Here is a 23,338-nt window from a genome sequence, read left to right as displayed (position 1 = left end):
GGACCTTGTAGGTCATCTAGTCCAACCCCTCCCCCAAAAGCAGCAGACCCTACACCAGAGTTTGAAAGTTGAAGACAAACATGAAGACTTGCCAACTTTAAGACTTGTGGACTTCAACAGAGTTGGAAGGGATCTTGTAGGTCATCTAGTCCAAACCCTCCCCCCCACCAAAAAAAGAGCAGGAGACCCTACACCAGAGTTTGAAATTTGAAGACAAGTTTGAAGATGCTGGCTGGAGAATTTTGGGAGTTGAAGTCCACAAGTCTTAAAGTTGCCAAGTTTGGGGACCCCTGCCCTACACCATTTCTAACAAATGGCACACCAGTCTCTTCTTGAAAGCCTCCAGTGATGTAGCACCCACAATGTCTGAAGGCAACTTTTGTTCCATTGATTGTTCTAATTGTCAGAAAGTTCCTCCTTATTTCCAGATTGAATCTCTCCTTGGTTCGTTTCCATCCATTATTTCTTGTCTGCCTTTCCGATGCTTTGGAAGAAGGTTAGGGTCTCTGCAGAGAGAGACGCAAGAGCAACCGGAATTTCTTGTCTTTTTTTTTCTTTTGGAGACGCTTCGCTTCTCATCCAAGAAGCTTCTTCAGCTCTGTGATGGTGAAGAAGGGAAGGATTTATATTCCTGGTCATTTGTATCCTTTTGGAGGGTCCTTCAAGCCCGTGGAAGTTTATCTCTGTCCTCAGGGTCACCTGAGTGGTGGAAATGGTTTCTGTAGTCTGCAATTTTTTCCTCTTGAAATCCATTCCTACACTGTGATTCACTTAACAGCAGTCAGTTGTCTGAAATAGTATAGGGTCGTGATGGCGAACCTATGGCATGCATGCTAGAGGTGGCACAAAGAGCCCTCTCTGTGAGTTTACGTGCCAGCCAACTGGCCTTTGCGCGCGTGGAGCACCGGAAATCTGAAGACCAGCTGCTCGGTGTACATGCGGATGCCAGCCAGCTTGTGTTTCCATTTCTGGCATGCGCAGAAACCAACTGGAAAACCATGCATGCGCGCACCAGAAACTGGAAGGCCAACTGGAAAATTGTGCATGCATGCACCAGAAACTGGAAGACCGTGCATGCGCATACAGGAAACTGGAAGACCGTGCATGCGCGCACAGGAAACTGGAAGGCTAGCTGGAAAACTGTGCATGCATGCACCGGAAACTGGAAGACCATGCATGCACGCACTGGAAACTGGAAGACCGCACATGCGCGGACCAGAAACTGGAACGCCAACTGGAAGATTACACATGCACACACTGGAAACTGGAAGTCTGTGCATGCGCACACAGGAAACTGGAAAACCACACATGCGTGCACCAGAAACTGGAAGGCCAACTGGAAGATTGCACATGCACGCACCAGAAACTGGAAGTCCGCGCATGTGCGCACAGGAAACTGTAAGACCGTGCATGCAATAGCAATAGCAGTTAGATTTATATACCGCTTCATAGGGCTTTCAGCCCTCTCTAAGCGGTTTATAGAGTCAGTATATTGCCCCCAACAACAATCCGGGTCCTCATTTTACCCACCTCGGAAGGATGGAAGGCTGAGTCAACCTTTGAGCCGGTGAGATTTGAACCGCCAAACTGCAGCTAACAGTCAGCTGAAGTGGCCTGCAGTACTGCACCCTGCACACACAGAAAACTGGAAAACCATGCATGCGCGCACAGGAAACTGGAAGGCCAGCTGGAAAACTGCATGCGCGCACCAGAAACTGGAAGGCCAACTGGAAGATTGCGCCTGCACGCACTGGAAACTGGAAGACTACATGCACACTGGCCAGCTGGTTTTCGGGTTTCTGAGCTCCAGCGTGCATACCCATGCGCACGTGCACACGTTCGTGTTTCAGCCCTTGGTGCCGAAAAGGTTCGCCATCCCTGGTATAGGATCTCCTGCTTGAGCAGGGGGTTGGACTAGAAGGCCTCCGAGGTCCCTTCTAGCTCTACTCTGATTCTCATGATTCTGATTTCCTGGGTAAAGTACACACAGAAAAGCAACTGACTTCCACACTGCCACACCAATTCTATTACATCGGCGGAGAAAAGATCTTGAGAAGTGCTTACTAAACAGTAATGCAGTGTTTAAGAGCATGGAGGGGAATTTGTCCTGCAAGAATGCACTCTCTGTTTCCCCAGTAGAGGTGGGTGTTTTCTGCCTGAAAGAGAGATTGTTCCCACGAACAATTGGTCCTTTGGCTAATTTTTGTGTGAAATGGCAGAAAAATACCCCAGGAGGTTAAATGCCAGACCCTCCTATTGTTATCCTTCTGCTTCAAAATATTTACATGGAACATAACATGGATTGCTTTCTTCTGCTTTTGACTTTCAAACAAATCCTCGACTTACAACCACAATGGAACCCAGATATGTCCATTGCTAAGTTGTTAAGTGAGTTTTGCCTTGTTTTATGACCGTTCTTGCCACGGTTGCTAAGTGAATCACTGCCGTTTAGTTAGTACAGTGTTTTTCAACCTTTTTTGTGCAAAGGCACACTTTTTTCATGAAAAAAATCACGAGGCACACCACCATTAGAAAATGTTAAAAAAATTTAACTCTGTGCCTATATTGACTATATATAAAGTGTTTTTCCCACGGCACACCTTACACTATGTGACGGCACACTAGTGTGCCGCGGCACAGTGGTTGAAAAACACTGAGTTAGTAACACGGTTGTTCAGTGAATCTGGCTCCCCCCCACCGACTTTGCTTGTCAGAAGGTCGCAAAACAGGATCACATGACCCCAGGACACTGCAATCGTCATAAATACGAGTCAGCTGCCAAGCATCTGAATTTTGATCACCGTTACACAACGGTTATAAGTGTGGGAAAACAGCCATAAGTCACTTTTTTTCAGGGCGTTGCAACTTTGATCACTAATGAATGGTTGTAAATTGAGGACTACCTGTAATTTAAGGCAGCTTTGTTCTGAATATCTCTTAAGTTACCATAAAGCAGGGGTGAAATTCAGCAGGTTGTGACAGGTTCTGGAGAATCGGTAGTGGAAATTTTGAGTAGTTCGGAGAACCAGCAAATACCATCTCTGGCTGGCCCCACAGTGGGGTGGGAATGGAGATTTTGCAATATCCTTCCCCCAGGAGTGGGGAGGGGATGGGGATTTTGCAGTGTCCCTCCCCTGCAACGCCCACTAAGCCCGCGCCCACAGAACCGATAGTAAAAATATTTGAATTTCACCACTGCCATAAAGTCATTGACATTTAAAGAATTCGAACATGAGTGTCAGGAATCATTTCAAACACAGGTGCACAAGGCAGAAAGCTGAATATTTATTTATTTGTATTTATTTGTAAAATTTATTAGTCACCCATCTTGCCAGGTGGTAACTCTGGGCAGTTTAATTAATCAATGGATTAATAAGCCAAGTGAAGATGTTGGATAGCCATTTGTCTGAAACAGTATAGGGTTTCCTGCCTAGGCAAGGGGTTGGACTAGAAGACCTCCAAGGTCCCTTCCAACTCTGCTATTGTATTGCATTGTATTGTATTGATTTAGCTACATAAGTTATTTATAGTATTTATAATAATATTTATGATATTATATTTATAATAAGCTATTTATCTCATTAAAAGATTGAATTACAGAGAAATCTTTTCACTACAGGCTGTCCTCAGCTTACGACCGGTCATTAGCGACCACTCACAGTTATGATGGATCCCTCCAAAACATACAGGTAGTCCTCGATTTACAGCAGTTCATTTAGTGACCCTTCAAAGTTACAATGGTACTGAAAAAGGGTCGTACGACTGTTGCAACATCCCCATGGTCACGTGATCAAAATTCGGCCGCTTGGCAACTGATTCATATTTATGATGGTTGGAGTGTCCCAGGCTTGTCTGATCCCCTTTTGTGACCATCTGACAAGCAAAGTCAACGGGGAAGACAGATTCATTTAGCAACCGTGTTATTAGCTTAATAACTGCAGTGATTCACTTAACCACGGTGGCAAGAAAAGTCGTAAGATGGGGCAAAATTCACTTTGCAAATGTTTCACCTAGCAACAGAGATTTGGGGGCTCAATTGTGGTCATAAGACGAGGACTGCCTGTATTTATGATTCGGTTCTGAGGTTCTGGAGTCATGTGACCGCTGTCAGCATTCCAAGTAATGCACCCATAGAAAGCAGAACTGTGACCCGTCAAAACCGCGGACGACAAAATCGCGCTCGACGAAAGCGCGCATTTGACGTCATCACAGCGCGATGAAAAAAATTAAAAATTGAAATAAAACTAAAATTAAAGCAGTTAGGTTAAGGGTTAGGTTTGGGGGGGGTTAGGGTAAGGTTTTTGCTTTATTTTTACATTTATCGATCACAGCGCGATGTTTTCGTCACGCTGTGATGACGTCAAATGCGCGCTTTCGTCGAGCGCGATTTTGTCGTCCGCGGTTTTGTGGTGGAACCAGCAGAACGGACAATTTATTGGATACATCATAGTCTCACAACTGGTGAAACTGACTCTGAACTTTCCGTGGCTTCCATCTGATTAAAAAGAGAAAGTTTCCCCTTTTCCCCAAATCAATGGTCACCCTGTCCAATCCAGGTGCTGACTGGTTGCTTGGTTACTTTACTCCTCCTCTGGCCAGCCACCAGTGAAAATGTCCTTGGTTCCCACAGGAAAATTTTATTGTTTTGGCTACAAAGCCCCATCTAGCTATTTCCCTCTCCCTGTGCCTTCTTCTGCTTGAGGCAACCCTGAAGCCTCCAAGATGCCTTCAGCCAGGTTCACTTCAGGGTAGACAACTGCATTTCAGGTGTTCGGTAACTGGTTTCCCTTCACGGCTGTTTGCAATCTCCGCGTGACCAGAATTTGCGGCATTTTTGCTGAACATCTGGGTTAGGGCACAAACACCGCAGAGTAAACAACGCTCTGGTCATAAGCCGAGGACGACTATCTGAATCTACTGCCTGAATAAAGAATGGCCATCTCTACCCAATGGTAGGGCCAGTTCCGGTTGCCTTTGTTCTCGGGGATGAATGCTGACGACTCCATAATCCTTTGACATTTTTCCAATTGGGAAAAGAATCAGACAGGCTCCAGTGCAGGATGGAAGGATTTTACTTTATTGCTCCAGCAATTCCTTCTCGATGATTGGACTGATTGGGCATGAGAGGATTTTAGCGAGCATCCAGAGGGTAAGAGGGGAGGCTGTAAAGCAATGGTTTCCATAGCAACGGGATGCAGCTCTTGGCAGTTAGCTAAAGCGGCACCATAGGCGAGCCATCGGTCCTTCCCTATTTATCTTGGCTGTTTTGAGAATAATGGAGGAGGTGCTTTTAAATAGGGTTTAAGGATGACTTCAGGAATCGAAGGAATTAAATTTACCAATAAAGGAGAATATTGGTAGCTCAGGGGTTGAGGAGTCCTTGGTGCTCACTGAGGTTGCAGAAGCTTGAAATAAAATTTAGTCTTATTGTAGCAGGGATTTCAGGAGAGAGAAGAGGGAAAGGGATCTGCCTAAGGCCATGAGGGAGAACCTATGGCACTCGTGCCACAGGTGGCATGCAAAGCCCTCTCTGCAGACCGTTGCCCCAGCTCAGCTTTACCGCGCATGCATGCGTGCCTCCCACCAGCCAGCTTATTTTGGGGTCTCTGTCGTGCATGCACTGAGGGCAGGGGGTGGGGAAGGTGACTGTGGCCTGTTTTTGCTCCCAGGATGCTTTAGGGAGGCCTACTAGGCCCAAAATGGTCATTGGGGGTGTGTGTCACATACACCAGTGACGTGCGGTGAGCTTCATGGCCGGTGAGGCAAGCGCGAAAGCCCCGCCGAAGCCCTGGCGACGTGTCTGCCATAGAGCGGGACCGGGACCCGCTCTATGGCGGACGCGGCGCCAGGACTTTAAAGTCCTGCCGCCGGTGCCTGCCACCACTTTAAAGCCCTGCTGCCGGGACCTGAGCGGCCATGATTCCCGCCTCCCCAGTCAGCCAGCCCACCCAGCCTATTCCTCCCCCCGCCACCGCTGTGGCCAACAGGCCAGGCGTCTCACGTTTATGGCGGACATAAACACGAGACGCCTGGCCTGTTGGACACAGCGGCGAGAACGTCCCTGCCACTGCCGCGCTCCGCCGTCTCGCCCCCCCAAAAGAAACACGCACGCGCGCGCCCACACACACAAATTCCTCACAAAAAACTACAAATTAAATTATCATTTTGAATCCCCCCCCTCCCTCCGTCTGATCCACATACCTTTTCCAGCTGTGGATTTCAACTCTCCTCTTGTCCGCCCGCCATGATGAAAATGTAAAAAATTAAATAAAAAAGCAACTTACTTTGGCAAGGCTGCCAAGGCATGATTTGCTGCTCCCAGATCAGGAGGCAGGAGAATCACGTGCCTCCTTTGCATAAGGAATTTTTTGCCTTTTAACCCTTGCTTAACTCTGAGCAAGCGTTAAAAGGCGAAAAATTCCTTATGCAAAGGAGGCCCATAGTTCTCTCGCCTCCCCCTACAGTTAGCACTAAGCAGATTCAGAGTCACTGTGACTTGGAGTCTGGCAGCAACTACCTTAGCCTTTTTAATGATTTTAAAAATTCTTTTCTTTTCCTCATGACATGGGTGAGGCCCCGCCTCCCCTGCCTCCCCTGACTGCACGTCCCTGACATACACATACACATGCGTGTGGGGGTGGGGGAGCTTGGGGGGTTGCGTGTGCATATGGAGGGGGAGAGCACGGGGGGGTCACACGTGCATGCGGGGGCTTTTGGCTCACAACAACAAAAAGGTTAGCCATCACTGGTGTTAAATGATCTCTTCCACCTCCTTGTGCATCCAGAAAGCAATCGCTCTACATGGGGCTGCCCTTGAAGTGTGTTCGAAGACTTCAGTTAGTCCAGAACGCAGCCGTGCGAGCGATTGTGGGTGCACCCAGGTACACCCACGTCACACCTATCCTCCGTGAGCTGCACTGGCTACCCATTAGTCTCCGGACTCGCTTCAAGGTGCTGGTCGCTACCTATAAAGCCCTACATGGCATCGGACCTGGGTACCTGAGAGACCGCCTCCTGCCGATTACCTCCCATAGACCGATCAGATCTCACAGGTTAGGTCTCCTCCGGATTCCATCCGCCAGCCAATGTTGGTTGGCGACCCCCCGGGGGAGAGCCTTCTCTGTTGCAGCTCCAGCCCTCTGGAATGATCTCCCTGTCGAGATCCGGACCCTTACGACCCTCCCGGCTTTCCGCAAAGCCACCAAGTCCTGGTTGCTCCAGCAGGCCGGGGGGCCTGTGAAACATCCAGTCCCGCGGAAATTGTGAATGTCGCGGTTTTGTTTTTAAAGTGTTGTCTTTGTCTAGTCTTCCCCCTTCCCTTGTCTTTTGTGAGCCGCCCGGAGTCCTTCGGGAGTGGGCAGCATACAAGACAAATAAATACAAAATACAATACAAATACAAAGGTGCCTCTGGTGAAGAGAAAGGGGAGGGGGAAATCAGATCTGTATTAGGACTACAGATAGTTCTCGACCTACAGCCACAACTGAGGCCCAAAAATCTGTTGCTAAGAGAGACAGTTGTTAAGTGAGTTCTGCCCCATTTTACAGTCTTTCTTGCCAGAGTTGTTAAGCGAATCATCATGGTTGTTCAGCTAGTAACGGTTGTTCAGCGAATGTGGCTTCCCCATTGACTTTGCTGGTCAGAAGGGGACCACGTGACCCCAGGGACACGGCAACCGTCATAAATACAAGTCATTTGCCAAGCATCTGAATTTTGATCATGTAGCCACAGGGATGCTGCAGCGGTGGAAAGCGTGAAAAATGTTGATAAAATCACTTTTCTCCAGTGCTGAAATAACAAATTTCCAACCGATCGTGTTGATCAAAGATATGGCAGTCAGTGTTACTGAAACTTTGGTAGCTAGGACATTCTGGGAATTGAAGTCCAGAAAATTTAAAGTTGCCACGTTTGAAGAAAAACACTGCTCAAAACTGACCATCCTTGGGCTTAAGGTTCCCCTATATTGGTGGGGGTGATGTGAGGGCCAGCGCAAACATTTTTTAGTAAGAATTGTAACTGGCAGTGGCACAGTTACAATACAATAGCAGAGTTGGAAGGGACCTTGGAGGTCTTCTAGTCCAACCCCCTGCCTAGGCAGGAAACCTTATACTGGTTCAGACAAATGGCTATCAAACATCGTAAAGACTTCCAGTGTTGGGGCATTCACAACTTCTGGAGGCAAGCTGTTCCATTGATTAATTGTTCTAACTGTCAGGAAATTTCTCTTCAGTTCTAAGTTGCTTCTCTTCTTGATTCGTTTCCACCCATTGCTTCTTGTTCTGCCCTCGGGTGCCTTGGAGAATAGTTTGACTCCCTCTTCTTTGTGGCAACCCCTGAGGTATTGGAAGACTGCTATCATGTCTCCCCTAGTCCTTCTTTTCATTAAACTAGAGTTCCTGCAACCGTTCATATGTCTTCACCTCCAGTCCCCTAATCCTCTTTGTTGCTCTTCTCTGCAGTCTTTCTAGAGTCTCCACATTTTTTCTACATCGTGGCGACCAAAACTGATTGCAGTATTCCAAGTGTGGCCTTCCCAAGGCCTTATAAAGTGGAATTAACACTACATGTGATCTTGATTCTATCCCTCTGTTTATGCAGCCTAGAACTGTGTTGGCTTTTTTTTTGTGGTGGAGACAGAATTGCACAGCCACAATGGATGGAGTGAGAAACATTTACTGCCGTGGGCATCTGTGGGAAAGGGGCACATGATTTCTCTGGGCACAATCCCATGAGGAAAGTGACTCCCTTCCAGCTTTTCCTTGTAATTGACTGCATACACCAAGAGTGTCAACATTTTAATTTAATTTAATTTAAGTTAAGTTAAGTTAAGGCCTGCAGGCAACATGCGGCCTGCTGTATGGTCGGATCTGGCCCCTTGGGGCCATCCTGCTCTGCCCAAAGCGGAGAGGAGACATGCCAACAGTTTGGGGCATGGCGTCAAGCTGGCCATGCCCACCCAGTTGGCCACACCCACCCAGTCGCACCCCCCCCCCCCAGGGCAACCACAGCCCTGATGCGGCCCTCAATGAAATTGAATTTGACACCCCTGGCATACAAAATTGAGTCCAAAATTTCTGTTGTTTAAGTGAGACATTTGTGAAGTGAATTGTGCCCCCGTTTTGCAACCTTTCTTGCCACAGTTGTTAAGCGAATCGCCCCCATTGTTAAAAGTCAGCAACATGGTTGTTAAGTGAACTTGGCTACCCCATTTATCTGCTTGTCAGAAGGTTGCAAAAGAGGGGGCCCCGCGAGATCATAAATACGAGCCATTTGCCAAGCGTCTCAATTTTGAATCACGTCACCGCAGGGAGGGTGCAACGGTCATTAAGTGTGAAAAACGGTCATCAGTCCCCTTTTTCAGGCCTTCTGTATGTTCGTCCACTCGGGAAACAAACCGTTGTAAGTCGAGGATTAATTCTATTTGGAACGTCTAACTTGTGCCTTCAAAAGCGCATGAGTGACACCAGCCTGTCTCAACGGGATGCACGAAGCATGCGCTGCCATTTAAAACAAGCTTAAAAAGATATGACAAGCAATTTGCCCGCCGAGAGGCATCCAGTGTTAAATTTAGCTCCCAGCTGACCTGAGCCATCACTTCAGGGGTTATTTTTAAGTTTCTGACTTTGGTTGGGCGGTAGTAAAAAATCGGACTCTTTCATTGTCCCCTTTACAGGTACCTAAAATCCCTCTAGGTAGTTCGCACAAGTGTTTTTTCCACTCGACATGACAATACAATGCAATAGCAGAGTTGGAAGGGACTTTGGAGGTCTTCTAGTCCAACCCCCTGCCTAGGCAGGAAACCCTATACCGTTTCAGACATTGTTGCTGTGTGCTACAACATTAACACAACTCGGTCTTTTTCAGCTGCAGCTAGTCCCTGGCTTAACAACCTGTTGTGGCCCAACAGCGGCCGGTTGAGCTGTTGGTGGAATCTGATAGCGATGAACACTATGGGACTGCCCTGGAGGCTGAGGAAGACTCTGCGGGGTGTTCGGAGTCAGAGCAGGGACTAGAGAGGCCTGTTGGCCACCAGGTGGCATCTGAGTCAGGGAGCAGTGAGGAAGAACAGAGGGAGACTGTCCCTGTAGGGCTGCGAGGAGAAGGGAGCAGCTTTGGAAAAAGGCTCACAGAAGGAAATAGGAACAGGTGGCTACTGATTGGCCCCTCCCGGAGAGCTTATAGGTGGGGCGACGGGAAGGGAATTTTGCAGGGAACAACAGTTTACTAATCCAGGCGTAGTGAAAGAATTTCGTGAGTTCAAGCCTTGTTTTCTTACAGATAATTTTCTGGGCTCCTAGCCAAGGAGTTGCTTATCTCCCTCCTTGGTTGTGGCAGAGAGCCAAGTCTGCGTCAGTATATATTAGTGGCTTGGGACAGAACACAACCGTTCAGTTAGTGACCATTCCAAGTTACAACAGTCCTAAGAAAAAATAACGTGACTGTTTTTCACTGTTTATGACCATTGCAGCCTCCCCATGGTCATGTGATGAAAATTGGGATAGCAATAGCAATAGCAGTTAGACTTATATACCGCTTCATAGGGCTTTCAGCCCTCTCTAAGCGGTTTACAGAGTCAGCATATTGCCCCCAACAATCCGGGTCCTCATTTTACCCACCTCAGAAGGATGGAAGGCTGAGTCAACCTTGAGCCGGTGAGATTTGAACAGCCGAACTGCAGAACTGCATTCAGCTAAAGTAGCCTGCAGTGCTGCACTCTAACCACTGCGCCACCGCAACTGCATCGGAATCAGAATAGAGTTGGAAGGGACCATGGAGGTCTTGTAGTCCAACCCCCTGTTCAAGTAGGAGACCCTATAACAGTCTTTAAGAAGATGCTGGATAGCCGTTTGTCTGAAACGGTATAGGGTTTTCTGTCTAGGCAGGGGGTTGGACCAGAAAACCTCCAAGGTCCCTTCCAAATTACATTCAGATTACAGATTAACAGAGTTGGAAGGGACCTTGTAGGTCATCTAGTCCAACCCCCTGCCCAAGCAGGAGACCCTACACCACTTCTGACAGATGGCAGTCCAGTCTCTTCTTGAAAGCCTCCAGTCATGAAGCCCCCACAACTTCTGAAGGCAACTTCTGTTCCATCGGTTGATTGTTGTCAGGGAAAGAAAATTCCTCCTTATTTCTAGGTTGCTTCTCTCCTTGCTCAGCTTCCGTCCATTATTCCTTGCCTTTATGATCATGAAAGCAAACCAAGCTTGTGTGCATCTGAAGGAATGGAGGCTGTAAATCATCGGGTGACATTTATTCAGAGATGAGCGGGTAAAGCAAAACAGGAGATGCCTTGATGTAAGAATGATTCTGAAATATTTGACTTGAAATATTTTTCGATCCAGGCATATGAAAGAAAGGCTTATTATGTTGGCTAAACTGGTTAGAGAAGACTGAGAGGCTTCATCGTGTGCTCTGCTATTTATAACAGCATATTGGCTGTTGCGCTGTGTTTCATTGTTGAAATAAGAGGCATGACAGACCCAGGCAGTTCTCTCTTCATCTGTGGGTTAACATGAGGACTGTAAATTCCAACCAGTTACCTTAGGACGGGTGTACATTCATTTTTAAGGATGTACATGTGTAAAATAGCATCAATCACAAAGTTAGGTCTAAAAAAACCCCTAAACTAAAAAAAGAAAAAGCCATCATTTCTTCCTTATTTATTTTATTAGATCCTTATATTATTATTACCAGTATTATTAAATTTATTTGCTTATCTCACCATAGGGCTATACTATGTGGCTCATAACATTAAAAAGATGAAGAATTAGGAAGGAAGTTTATACAAGAGTATAAGAAGTAAAACAAGCAAGGAAAAAGGAAACAAAGAAAATACAGTGATATGACATATAAAATATATATTAGTAATAACATAGTTTTATATATATATATATATATATATATATATATATATATATATATATATATATATATATATATATATATATACACACACACACACACATATGTATATGTGTGTATGTATATATATATATATGTGTGTATATGTATGTATGTATGTGTGTGTATATGTGTATGTGTGTGTGTGTATGTATATATATATATATGTGTGTGTGTGTGTGTGTGTGTATGTATGTGTGTGTGTGTGTTGTATTTGTGCTGATAAATAAATAAAGGGAACCAGTTAGCTTCCTCCCATAATTGGGGCATACCAGGGGTTGTGACACTACACACACACACACACACACACACACACACACACACACACACACATATGCAAGTCTTGGCTTATTTGGGTCTTTTCTCATGTAAGATTGAGAGTATCTTGGCGACGTTTCGATGAGGTCCCACTCGCCATCTTCGGGCTGATGCCTTCGGCTTCGTGCTTGTGCGAGCAAAGTGTGATCGGAGCTGCCGTCTTTCTATAAATATTGGTGTGTGTGTGTGTGTGTGGAGTGCTGGCTTTGTTGCTGTAAGCGGGTTGGTTGGCTGTGTTCCTACATCTTGATTAGTTGATGGAGTTGATGTATGCAGATTAGTCGGCTGTTTCGTAACATCCTGTGTGGCTGAGGTACTGGCTGTGTGCCTATTGTTCTTTTGTGTTGTAACGACCTGGGTAATGGGCTGTGTGATGACATCCTGAGCTCTAGTGTAGTGATATCCTGAGTCCTGTGCTGCAACATCCTGGGTTGTAACATCCTGTGCCTTTGCATTGTAACCTCCTGAGTTCTGTGATGTAACGTCCTGAGTAGATACATATACATACATGTCTATCGATATATCTTCTATATACAGTATATACATCTGTCTGTCTGTCTATCTCTCCATCCATCCATTTATCTGGCTGTCTGTCTATCACTATCTCTATATCCACCCCTCCGGACACTAGATGGGGCTAGAGAGCAACAGTATGTAGAAGGTATATGCTGGGGCATGGCAGCTTGTCTGTTTGAATTCTAATGTCCCAGGACAGGGTAACATACACACAGTTCCGATGCTGCTGTTTTCAAGCAGATGATGAAAACCCGATTTTGCTAATCATTGCAAAAGGCCACAATTATCATCAGGATGGGCTAAGAATACTTTATGGATGATATTATACCCTTTGGGAATAAAATGACATTAATCAAAATGTTTCAAGGTTGCCCCGGTGTCCATTAGCAAGCATTTTGCTTGAAGGGTTTTGAAGAAATTGGAAAGAAAGCAGCATAATCTTTAATAATTAATCCCGGTGTAGCTTTGTAAGATGTATAAAACGAGCAACAAGGAAGCTATGATGCTTTCCCCCCCCCGCCTTCCACCACTCTTTGGCTGCCAAAGATATATCAAAATAATGCTGCCTACAAATCATGTGGAATGCTGCATATAAAATATGTATCCTTAGTTAGGTCAGTGGTGTTTTAAAGCGTAGAAAACTGTGTATTCGCTCGAAGTATGACAATGATCAGAGCGCCTTGAGATCCTTTAATTGAAGGTTGCTTTATTTGCCTTAGAGGGACGTGGTGGCTCAGTGGCTGAGCTTGTCGATCGGAAAGGTTGGCCGTTCGGCGGTTCGAATCCCTAGCGCTGCGTAACGGAGTGAGCTCCTGTTACTTGTCCCAGCTTCTGCCAACCTAGCAGTTTGAAAGCACGTAAACAAATGCAAGTAAAATGATAGGGACCACCTTTGGTGGGAAGGCAACAGCGTTGCGTCATGCGGCCTCATGACCACGGAGACGTCTTTGGACAGTGCTGGCTCTTCGGCTTTGAAATGGAGATGAGCACCGCCCCCTAGAGTCGGGAATGACTAGCACATATTTGCAAGGGGAGCCTTTACCTTATTTGCCTTGTGGTTCCCAGGTTGTTGGTTTTTTTTAAATATCAAGGGAGTAACTCCTAAGTAACTCCCATCTTTTGATTTTTTCCCCCCAATTCTTTGACCACATAAATAGATGTTCTCCATGACAGTCTGTTCCCAGCCTGATCTTTCAGACTTTCCAAATTCCACCATTGCCACTGTAGCGGAGTCCTTCCACCTAGTCATGATGATGTACAGACCAGCAGAGGGGAAGGGAGCTGGAACCGGTTCTAATGGTACTGTGGAACCTCTTCTATAGAAGAGCTTAGAACTGGCAGGAATCCACCCCTGGCTAGAAGAGAGAGGGGTGTTTGTGGAGAGGAGGAGGAAGGGTGTGCAATCCTTTCCAAGCTTGGTTGTTTGCTTGCAAGACATTTCATGACCCAGCTAGATAACATCATCAATGCACCACCAAGCTCAAAGAACATCAAGGTCTCTACGTTATTCCTTTCTACTTTAGGGCTACCAGAAAATTGTCATGGGAAACACGCCTTCTTTCAACTTATTTAGTCTGGTGCTACTGAAGTGCTAGATTTCCTTAATCCCAGAATGGTGCTCTAATATATTTCTCCTTTCTTGTGGACTTTGGAAGGACGTCTCTCCCTGGGACCCCTGAACACCTCCAGGAGACAAGCCGCCAGATGTACAAGCACCAATACTAGCGTTATGGTACAAGCCATAGAAATTGGTTAAATAATAAATTCAAAGCAGAAAGTAAATATGTATGGATAGGGGTGAGTTGTTTGGGGGTCTGGATGAATGCCTGTTCAGAATGGAGCTTAGATCAAGAATTAATGGCGAACAGGAACGTAATATAGGTAGTCCTTGATTTACAGCCATTCATTTACTGACCATTTGAAGTTACAGCAGCAATGAAAAAGTTGACAGGACAGTTTTTCAAACGGCTGCTACAGCATCCTCAAGAGTCAAGTGATCAAAATTCGGAAGCTTGGCAAGTGGTATCATCTTTATGACGGTGGGAATAACCTGCGGGTATGTGATCCCCTTTTGCAACCTTCTGACAAGTGAAGTCCAAATTCACTTAACAACTGTGTTACTAACAGGTTCGCCTGGTACGCCAGTTGCGCCTCTTCCTGGATCGGGATGCTCCGTGCAAGTCACTCATGCCCTCGTCCTTTCTCGCCTGGACTACTGTAACGGTCTCTACATGGGGCTGCCCTTGAAGAGCACCTGGAGGCTTCAACTGGTCCAGAATGTGGCTGCGCGGGTTATTATGGGGGCACCAAGGTACTCCCATGTTACGCCCCTTTTAGGCGGCCTGCACTGGTTGCCGGTTGTCTTCCAGGTGCGATTCAAGGTACTAATTATGACCTTTAAAGCACTCCATAGCTTAGGCCCAGGGTACCTGCGAGACCACCTACTGCCACCGGTAGCCTCCCACCGTCCAGTGCGATCCCACAGAGTTGGCCTCCTCAGGGTGCCATCGGCCAGACAGTGTCGGCTAGTGACCCCCAGGGGGAGAGCCTTCTCTGTGGGAGCGCCTTCCCTCTGGAATGAGCTGCCCCCGGAGCTTCGTATAATCCCCAACCTCCGGTCCTTCCGACGCGCCCTAAAAAGTTGGCTTTTCCAGCAAGCCAGCCTGGCCTGAACAAAACAAAATAAATTACTGATCATTGTTATTTTTAATTTGAATTTTAAAAAAAATATATTATTGTCATTCTAATTGGGATATTTGTTTGGGATATTCTATTTTTTTTTACTTTTGTATTATGTGTTTCTTTTAATGTTGTACGCTGCCCTGAGTCCTTGGGAGAAGAGCGGCATATAAATCTAATAAACCTAAACTAACTTAAACCAGTGCAATGGTTCACTTAACAACTATGGCAAGAAAAGGGGACCCTTTTCTTAACAACTGTCTCAGTTAACAGAAATGTTGGGCTCAATCATGGTTGTAAGTTGAGGACTACCTTTACCTGGAACCAGCAACACAAATTTTAGCAGCAGCAGCAGTTGATGAACCAGGTGTGTCCTCACCTGGAGGGGAGGCCCGTTTTTTCCCAGTAATTTAAGCTTTAGTGGTCTCCAAGACTGGATTATTGCTGCATTCTTGGACAGCCCTTCGAAGATTTTAAGATGTGTGGACTTCAACACCCAGAATTCCTCTGTCAGCCATGCTGGGTGGAGAATTCTGGGAGTTGAAGTCCACACATCTTAAAATTGCAGAGTCCAATTACCACCCGTATATTCCACCTTTTAGGTTATTTAAGGATGCTTACAGGAAGCGGTGGCTCAGTGGCTAAGATGCTGAGCTTGTCGATCACAAAGGTTGGCAGTTTGGCCGTTCGAATCCCTAGCGCCGTGTAACGGAGAGAGTTCCCATTACTTCTCCCAGCTTCTGCCAACCTAGCAATTTGAAAGCACGTAAAAATGCAAGTAGGAAAATAGGGACCACCTTTGGTGGGAAGATAACAGAGTTCTGTGCGTCTTCAGCATTTGGTTATGCTGGCCACATGACCACGGAGACGTCTTCGGACAGCGCTGGCTCTTTGGCTTTGAAACAGAGATGAGCACCGCCCCCTAGCGTCGGGAACGACTAGCACATATGTGCGAGGGGAACCTTTACCTATAATCCACCTTTTAGGATAAGTAAAAGTCATACACATGAATGCTTTGGTGCATAGAATTACTAGCTTAGGTACTCCATGTCAAGATTGAAATGATGGATCCAGTGATCCAACCCAGATTGGATCCTGCAGGATTGAAATACCCGCACAGTTGGATTGTGCACTGAAGAAAATCTGCCTGTTGAATGGGGAAATTCAATGAGCTTCGAACAAAATGTATTTCCTCCTTCATGGAATATCCTAAAATTATCAATGGGTGACGTTTTGGGGCTCCCACAAAGCTAGCTACAAAAGACAGGACCCCCCCCCTTTGTCAATAAATATTGATAGGTAATTGCCCCAACTCAGCTCCTTTTCATTAAGTTTTGGAGCAGGTCTAAAAGGATATCATAATCATTTCCCTTTTCCTTTTTGGCTGCTGTGATCATCTTCTTTGACATCTTCTAACGGTGCCTTTATGGTTCTTTATTTAAATAGTCCTGTCAAACACCCTCCCTTCCCAACTTCCTTAAGGGAAGGAAGGCCATCTCATCTGACACCCCCACATTAACAAAGCCAGCTGCTCTGCCTTCGCAGGACACCTTGAACCCCCCGGGCTCACTCAATTGCCCCTTTGGCTCCCCCTCCCCATCTTCTGAATTTGCCCCGGACGTTGAACCCTTTCACAAACCCAGATCCATCTGCGTTTGAAAATCCCTAACACGAACCAATACAGCATCCACACGACCCTTCTAAACACGGGGAAACGGAATTCCAACACCCCCCCCTCCCCAGGTTTCTGAGTTTGCCCGATGCGCTTGAGTCCACCCGCCAACCCAGATCCATCGCGTTTGACAATCCCCGCACGCACCAAGAGAGCATTCACACGACCTCTCTAACCCGGGGAAACTGAATCCCACCTTCCCCAGTTCTCCGCGTTGAACCTTTTCCCGGTACCCAACGGGCGAGGTCTCCCATTCCCATGCCCAATACCCTCTTCCCAGCCATCCAATAATAATTCCCCAAAAAGAACCAAGCCGGGCATCTCTGCTCTCTCTCTTTCTTCCCCTGACCTGGGTCCAGCAGGTCGTGGGAACGCATCATTTCCCCCATCCCCATCCCCTGAACCGGACCAGCAGAGGTGCGCGCTTCGCTTGCGCATCTCGGACGCCCCGTCGTGCTGTCCACCTGCTGCCGGCCGGTGAGTGCCCCGTCGTGCCCTTTCAATTAGCGGGCATTTGTATTCCGCCCACCCGCCTCCCCTCCCTCCCTCCTTCTCTCCTTTCCTTCCCCGCCTCCGCTCTCTACCGCAATGCCGTAGTGCCGGGAGGGGAGGGGAGAGCGGGCGACTGCATTGCGCCGCCGCCGTCAATAGGTGGACTCGCTCCGCGCAATAAAGCGCTCCGAGCCGAGCTCGCCAGCCTCTCGTCTCCAACCGCCGCTGCCGGTAAGAGCTCCGGCGGGGCGCAGCGCAGCGCTCCCGCTCGCCGCGCCTCCGAGGAACTGGGGGGGAAACCTCTTCTGGCTCCCTGCGGGGTGGGTGGGTGGGTGGGTAGGTAGGTGTGGGCTCGCCTGGCAGGAGGAGTGGGGAGGGGGCGCCGTTGGGGCGGGGGGGTGTCCCGCGCTGCCTTCCCAAGGGGGGCGAACGAGGCGAGGTCGTTGCAAGAGGCTTTTGAAGGCGCAGGGGTTGGGTGGTGGTTGGTTGCAAGTGGCTTTCCCCGGCTGTAGGTTGTAGATCGGGGCCCTCACACCCCCCCACGCCCCTCCATCCCTTACACACACACACACACACACACACACACAGTTGCGCAGGAAGCGTTGGAAAAAGGGGGCCGCGGAGGTCACGATGGAGAGGATCTAGCCGCTCCTGGGATGACTTCGGGATCGAAAGGGATCTCCTTTTAGGCGCATCTCTTCTTTTGATCCCCTGCCCTTTCTCTCTCTCTCTCCCTCTCTCTTTCTCCTTCTTTCTCCCCCCCCCCCTCTCTCTCTCACACACACCCCAGATGCACAACACGCCTACAGAGCAAGGGCACCTTTTATTTCTCTTAATCCCCCCCCCCACGCCCCTTCCTCCGCCGCTTCCATTATTCTTATGATGATTCCCTATTTCTCCCCAGCGAGGGTGGGAGCCGCGCAAAAAAACCGCTCCTTGCGCCCTCACCCTGGGCTTTGACCTTGCAAAAGGGCCGTCTGCCTGCCTGCCTGCCTCCCCCCCCCAACCCCCGATTTGGAAAAAAAAAAAAAAAAGTCGGCTAGACGCGTTGACCCGGGTTCCTTTTGGGAGGGGGGGGAGGGTTGTGTTTGCAACCTGGGCAGCTACGAGAAAAGAAAGAGATTGAAAATAATAATAATAATAAAAATAATAATTGGGGGTTTATTAATCCATGGGAAGGCTCTGCCTCTCCTCCTCCTGCCCCCCCTTCCCCATCTCTTACGCCAGCCCGGAGATTTAGACGCGATCTAAAATAAACCCGGGCCGGGTGCTTTGGGTTTTAAAAATAACCCCGTGGCGAAAGGATAGGGAGGAGGGGGGGGGTTGGAGGGAAGCGCGTGTCTTGCGAACCGAGCACGACCCGGGAATGTGTGTGCGTTGGGGGGAGGGGCATGACGAGATGTTTCCTCCACCCCCCCCCCCCAAATAGTTTTTGAACCTTTCCTGATGTCAACGCGCATTTGGGCCTCTTCGGGAGGCCCCGACCGATTTTTGTCTGTCTGTCTGTCTGTCTGTCTGTCTGTCTGTCTATCTATCTATCTATCATCTATCTATCTATCTATCTATCTATCTATCTATCTATCTATCTATCTATCTATCTATCTACCTACCTACCTATCTATCTACCTACCTACCTACCTACCTACCTACCTACCTACCTATCATCTATCTTTCTGTCTATCTATCTGTCTATCTATCTTCTATCTATCTATCTATCTATCTATCTATCTATCTATCTATCTATCTATCTATCTATCTATCTATCATCTATCTTTCTGTCTATCTATCTATCTGTCTATCTATCTATCTTCTATCTCTCATCTATCTATCTATCTATCTATCTATCTATCTATCTATCTATCTATCTATCTATCTATCTATCTATCTTTAAAAATGCATTTTATTTTGCATTTTGCATTTTTTAAAATGCATTTTTTTTGCATTTTTTAAAAATGTTTTTTTTTTATTTGCACAGATGGGCTGTCTTCTAGAATGAGATAGGCAGATTTTGCACCCAGACCCGGGTGCTTTGCATGCATTTTATTTATTCCCCCCCCCCTTTCTGAAGTCAGAACAGGGACATGCCAAATTCCCAAGGGATGCACCTGTTCTGCTGCTTCTTCCCAGGGTTGCTGAGTGAGGGAGGGGGAGTTTTGCTAAGAGAACCACCCCCCACCCCCCTGGCAAAAATGAATACAAATTGTATTTTTCTTCGGGGAAGAGCATGGGTATTAAACGTCTTGGTGAGGAGGACGGGGGAAGCAAAGATGGCTGCTTTAGGTGCAGGATGAGGCCTAATTTTTTTTAAAAATTTTTTTTTTACAAAAAAGGATTGATTAGATCCGTTTTGATTAGATCTCTTTCCTATATTAACTTATATTTTGCAATATTCCTGCAGAGAAAATAAAGGCCTTTATAACCCTCTTCCTTCTTCCCCATTTCTAGCATCTCTTGCAAAAAAAAAAAGCTATTTATGCCCCCCCCCCTTTTTTTTTTGCAACACCATATTGGGCTTTAGGAAGAACACAATTTATAACGAAATGCCTCAAAACTGCCCTTGGAATAAAAAGGGCCGGGAAGGAACAGGTTGGAAAAACGGAGTAGACTTGAATCATTTTTGGGAGGGCGGGGGGGACAGGAAAGTGGGTGGAGAGATAGATGGATGTCTTATGAATAAATCATCCTCTCATAAAAATAGCCCTCGTCTTTAACGGGTGGCTTGAGCGGCAGGCTAAGCCAAGGGCTTCCCGAGTCTAGCCTCAGTTTTTTCAATCTTAAACCATGCGACTTTGAGGGGGTGGGGTGTCAGGAAAACTTGAACCCTCATTTAAACAAAGGTTTTGGGGAAATGGGGCTCATGAAGGAACGGACAAAATGCTTAATTTTCTCTGGCTCGGGGCAGAAGCTCCTGTCTGTTCTAGAAAGCCCTGGCTTAAATTCCGATTATTCGGCCTAGCTCTGCTATGTGGTTCAAATTAAGTGGCCTCCTTATTTGTCCCTGAGGTCAAAAAGGAGGTGCAGCAGCCTAAGTTAACCTTCCTTGGCATTCAGAGAAGCAAAGGGGTTCCCTTTTCTGCATCCTCTCCAAAAAGGAAGGTACCCCCCTTTAAAAAAACAAACAAACGGGGAGTGCTGTTCATATCAACCCAGTTTCTCAATTCGGGACCCTCAGGAAGCAATTTTGTTTTAATTTAGGGCCAAGTTAAAACATTTAAGGAAGAGTAGTCACCTGCTCTGGTAGCAGATGGAATTGATTGGTCTCTTCCTTCCTTTTTCCTTCCTTCTTTCCTTCTTTCCTCCCCTTCCCTTTCTCCCACTTCCTTCCTTCCTTCTTTCATTCCTTCCCTCCTTCCTTTTCTCTCCATTCTTCCCCTCCCTCTTCCTTCCTTCCCTCCCTTTCCTTCCTTTCTTCCTCCCTCCCTCCCCCTTCTCTCCTTCCCTCATCCTGTCATTCCTTCCTTTCTTCTCTCCTTTATTTCCTCCCTCTCTCTCCTTTCTTTACCTCCCTTCCTCCCCTCCCTCACTCTGACCCTTATCCTGTCCTTCCTCCCTCCCTCTCTCCCTCCCTCCCTCTTTCCTTCTCAAGGCCCCTCATCTTCTCTTCCTCCCTTTTTCTTCCTTCCCTCTCTCCCTTCCCTCCCTCTCTTATCCTGTCTCTCCTTCCATCTTTCCCCCCCTCTCTCCATCCTTCCTTCCTTCCTTCCTTCCTTCCTTCCTTCCTTCCTTCCTTCCTTCCTTCCTTCCTTCCTTCCTTCCTTCCTTCCTTCCTTTGAGATGAATAATAAGAGGCCTTTTCTCTCTCAATTTTCATAAACCACAAGATATTAGTGCTAAGGATTTTAGTACTAAGCTTGGGGAATTAGATCTTCGTTGTCATATAAAATAATTTGCTGCCACTTTTCATTCCATTTTATTTGACCTCTTTCGCGTAAGCTGCACAGCCTAAGCCTTCTGGTGTTTCATTTTTCACTTTAGAAATTGTGTCCTGTGTGTGTGTGTGTGTGTGTGTGTGTGTATTTTTCTCTTTCTCATCTTAAAAGCTCTGGTTTATCTTTTCACCTTCTCCAGGGTCTTTCGTACAAACAAACAACTCACTTGCAGTCCATATTCTGTAAGCCGTTGCTTATATTTTTGATGCAATAAGACAATGAACTTGGAATGTGAGATACAGACAGTCAAGGAGGCAGGAAAAGTTTGGTAAAACCTTGAAGAGGGATTGATCCAAAATCTGGATCTGAAATTTCTCAAGCAATAAATGTAATGGCTAAAGAAGAGGCTTAATGTTATTATAACATAGAGAGAGAGAGAGAGACAGACAGACAGACAGAGGGACATGGGTTTTCTTGGCCTGTGGAACCGAAGGCTGGGCAGGATGGTGTAATATGGCTCTGTGTTGTGTTCTTGTTGCTCCTGACAACAACCCTCCTGATCTCCTCCTCTTTTTCTTTGCACACAGCCTTTCCTCGCAGCCGCTGCTTCGTCTTTTTCCACCCTTTTTAGCTCAAATCAGCCCCCTCCTCCCCTGCCCGCCCCCTGTAAGCCCAGGCCTCTGCCAAAGGAGGAAATATGGGGAAGGAAAAGACCCACATCAATATTGTGGTCATTGGACATGTAGACTCTGGCAAGTCCACCACCACCGGCCATCTCATCTACAAATGCGGGGGCATCGACAAGCGGACCATCGAGAAATTCGAGAAGGAAGCCGCAGAGGTAAGAGGAGGGGGCTTCTCTGGGTCTTTATCCTTCTGACCTTCACATAGGCTGGCCCTCCCTCCCTCCCTTATCCTGTCTCTCCTTCCTTCTCCCCTCCCTCCTTCCTTCCTTCCTTTCTTCCCTTCTTTCCATCCTTTTTTCTACCTCCTTCCTTCTTCCCAGTCCTTCCTTCCTTCCCCCTATCCTTCCTTTATTCCCCTCTTCTTTTTTCTTCCCAATCCTTCCCCCACTCCCTCCTTCCTTCCTTTTCCCCTCCTTCCTTTTCCCCTTCTCCCTTCTCTCCATCTTTCCCTCTCCTTTCTTCCTTCTTCCCATCTCCTTTCTTCCCAGTTTCTTCTTCCCAATTCATTCCTCCTTCCTTCCTTCCCTCCCGCCCTCCCTCCCTTCCTTCTTCCCAATTCCTTCCCATTCCCTCCCTCCCTCCCTCCCTCCCTCCCTCCCTTCCTTCCTTCCTTCCTTCCTTCCTTCCTTCCTTCCTTCCTTCCTTCCTTCCTTCATATTTGGGAGAAGCCAACTAGCATAGAAAAAAAGACTTGGTACTCTAAAAAAAAATTTCACTGTAGTTCCTGGCAGAGCAATTTCATTCATTGCCCCGTTGTGGCTCCCACTCTTTTTATCCTGATAATATTTGTGTTGCTGGTTCTAAGTTGCTCCCTTGTGTACAAATATTCTCTGTGTTGGATAGGGCTAAAATGAACCACCTCCTTCTATTAGGACGGTAACTATGAGGAGTGCAATTTTCCCTACTGACTCCCCGGATTGAAAACATGAATAATTCATTTTGGGTGCAGAAAACATCCCTGGATCTAAGCAAAAAAAAAGAAAAGAAAAGGGGGAGGTAGGAGTATTTTTTTCACAGCAGGTGGTTTCACAGCTGCCCACTGCAATCTGTAGTAGCCACATCAGATACTATAAATAAAGGAAAGATAAGCCATCCTAGAGAGAAATTCAACTCCTAGCACAGTTTCCTAGATGTTGAAGGAGTTGGCCAATTTGTACTCGACTTTGTAAACTACTTTTCAGCTCTGGGATTTCTGGAGCCTC

General features: G+C 47.0%; 1 protein-coding gene across 1 annotated transcript in view; it reads left to right on the top strand.

Moving 5' to 3' along the window:
- Nucleotides 1-17,674: 17,674 nt before the first annotated feature.
- EEF1A2 (eukaryotic translation elongation factor 1 alpha 2) overlaps nucleotides 17,675-23,338 on the top strand; it is a 32,962-nt gene continuing 27,298 nt past the window's right edge. The window contains exons 1-2 of the mRNA XM_087720597.1: nucleotides 17,675-17,812; nucleotides 22,038-22,291. Coding sequence (XP_087576723.1) covers nucleotides 22,148-22,291 — 144 coding nt within the window. The 5' untranslated portion in view covers nucleotides 17,675-17,812; nucleotides 22,038-22,147. The remainder of the gene's footprint in view (nucleotides 17,813-22,037; nucleotides 22,292-23,338) is intronic.

Source organism: Thamnophis sirtalis, unplaced genomic scaffold, assembly GCF_051295495.1.
Source record: "Thamnophis sirtalis isolate CommonGarterSnake01/CBP01778 unplaced genomic scaffold, rThaSir2_p1.2 scaffold_7, whole genome shotgun sequence".
In the NCBI taxonomy this organism is placed as follows: Eukaryota; Metazoa; Chordata; class Lepidosauria; order Squamata; family Natricidae; genus Thamnophis; species Thamnophis sirtalis.
This window is presented reverse-complemented; position numbering and strand designations above follow the sequence as displayed.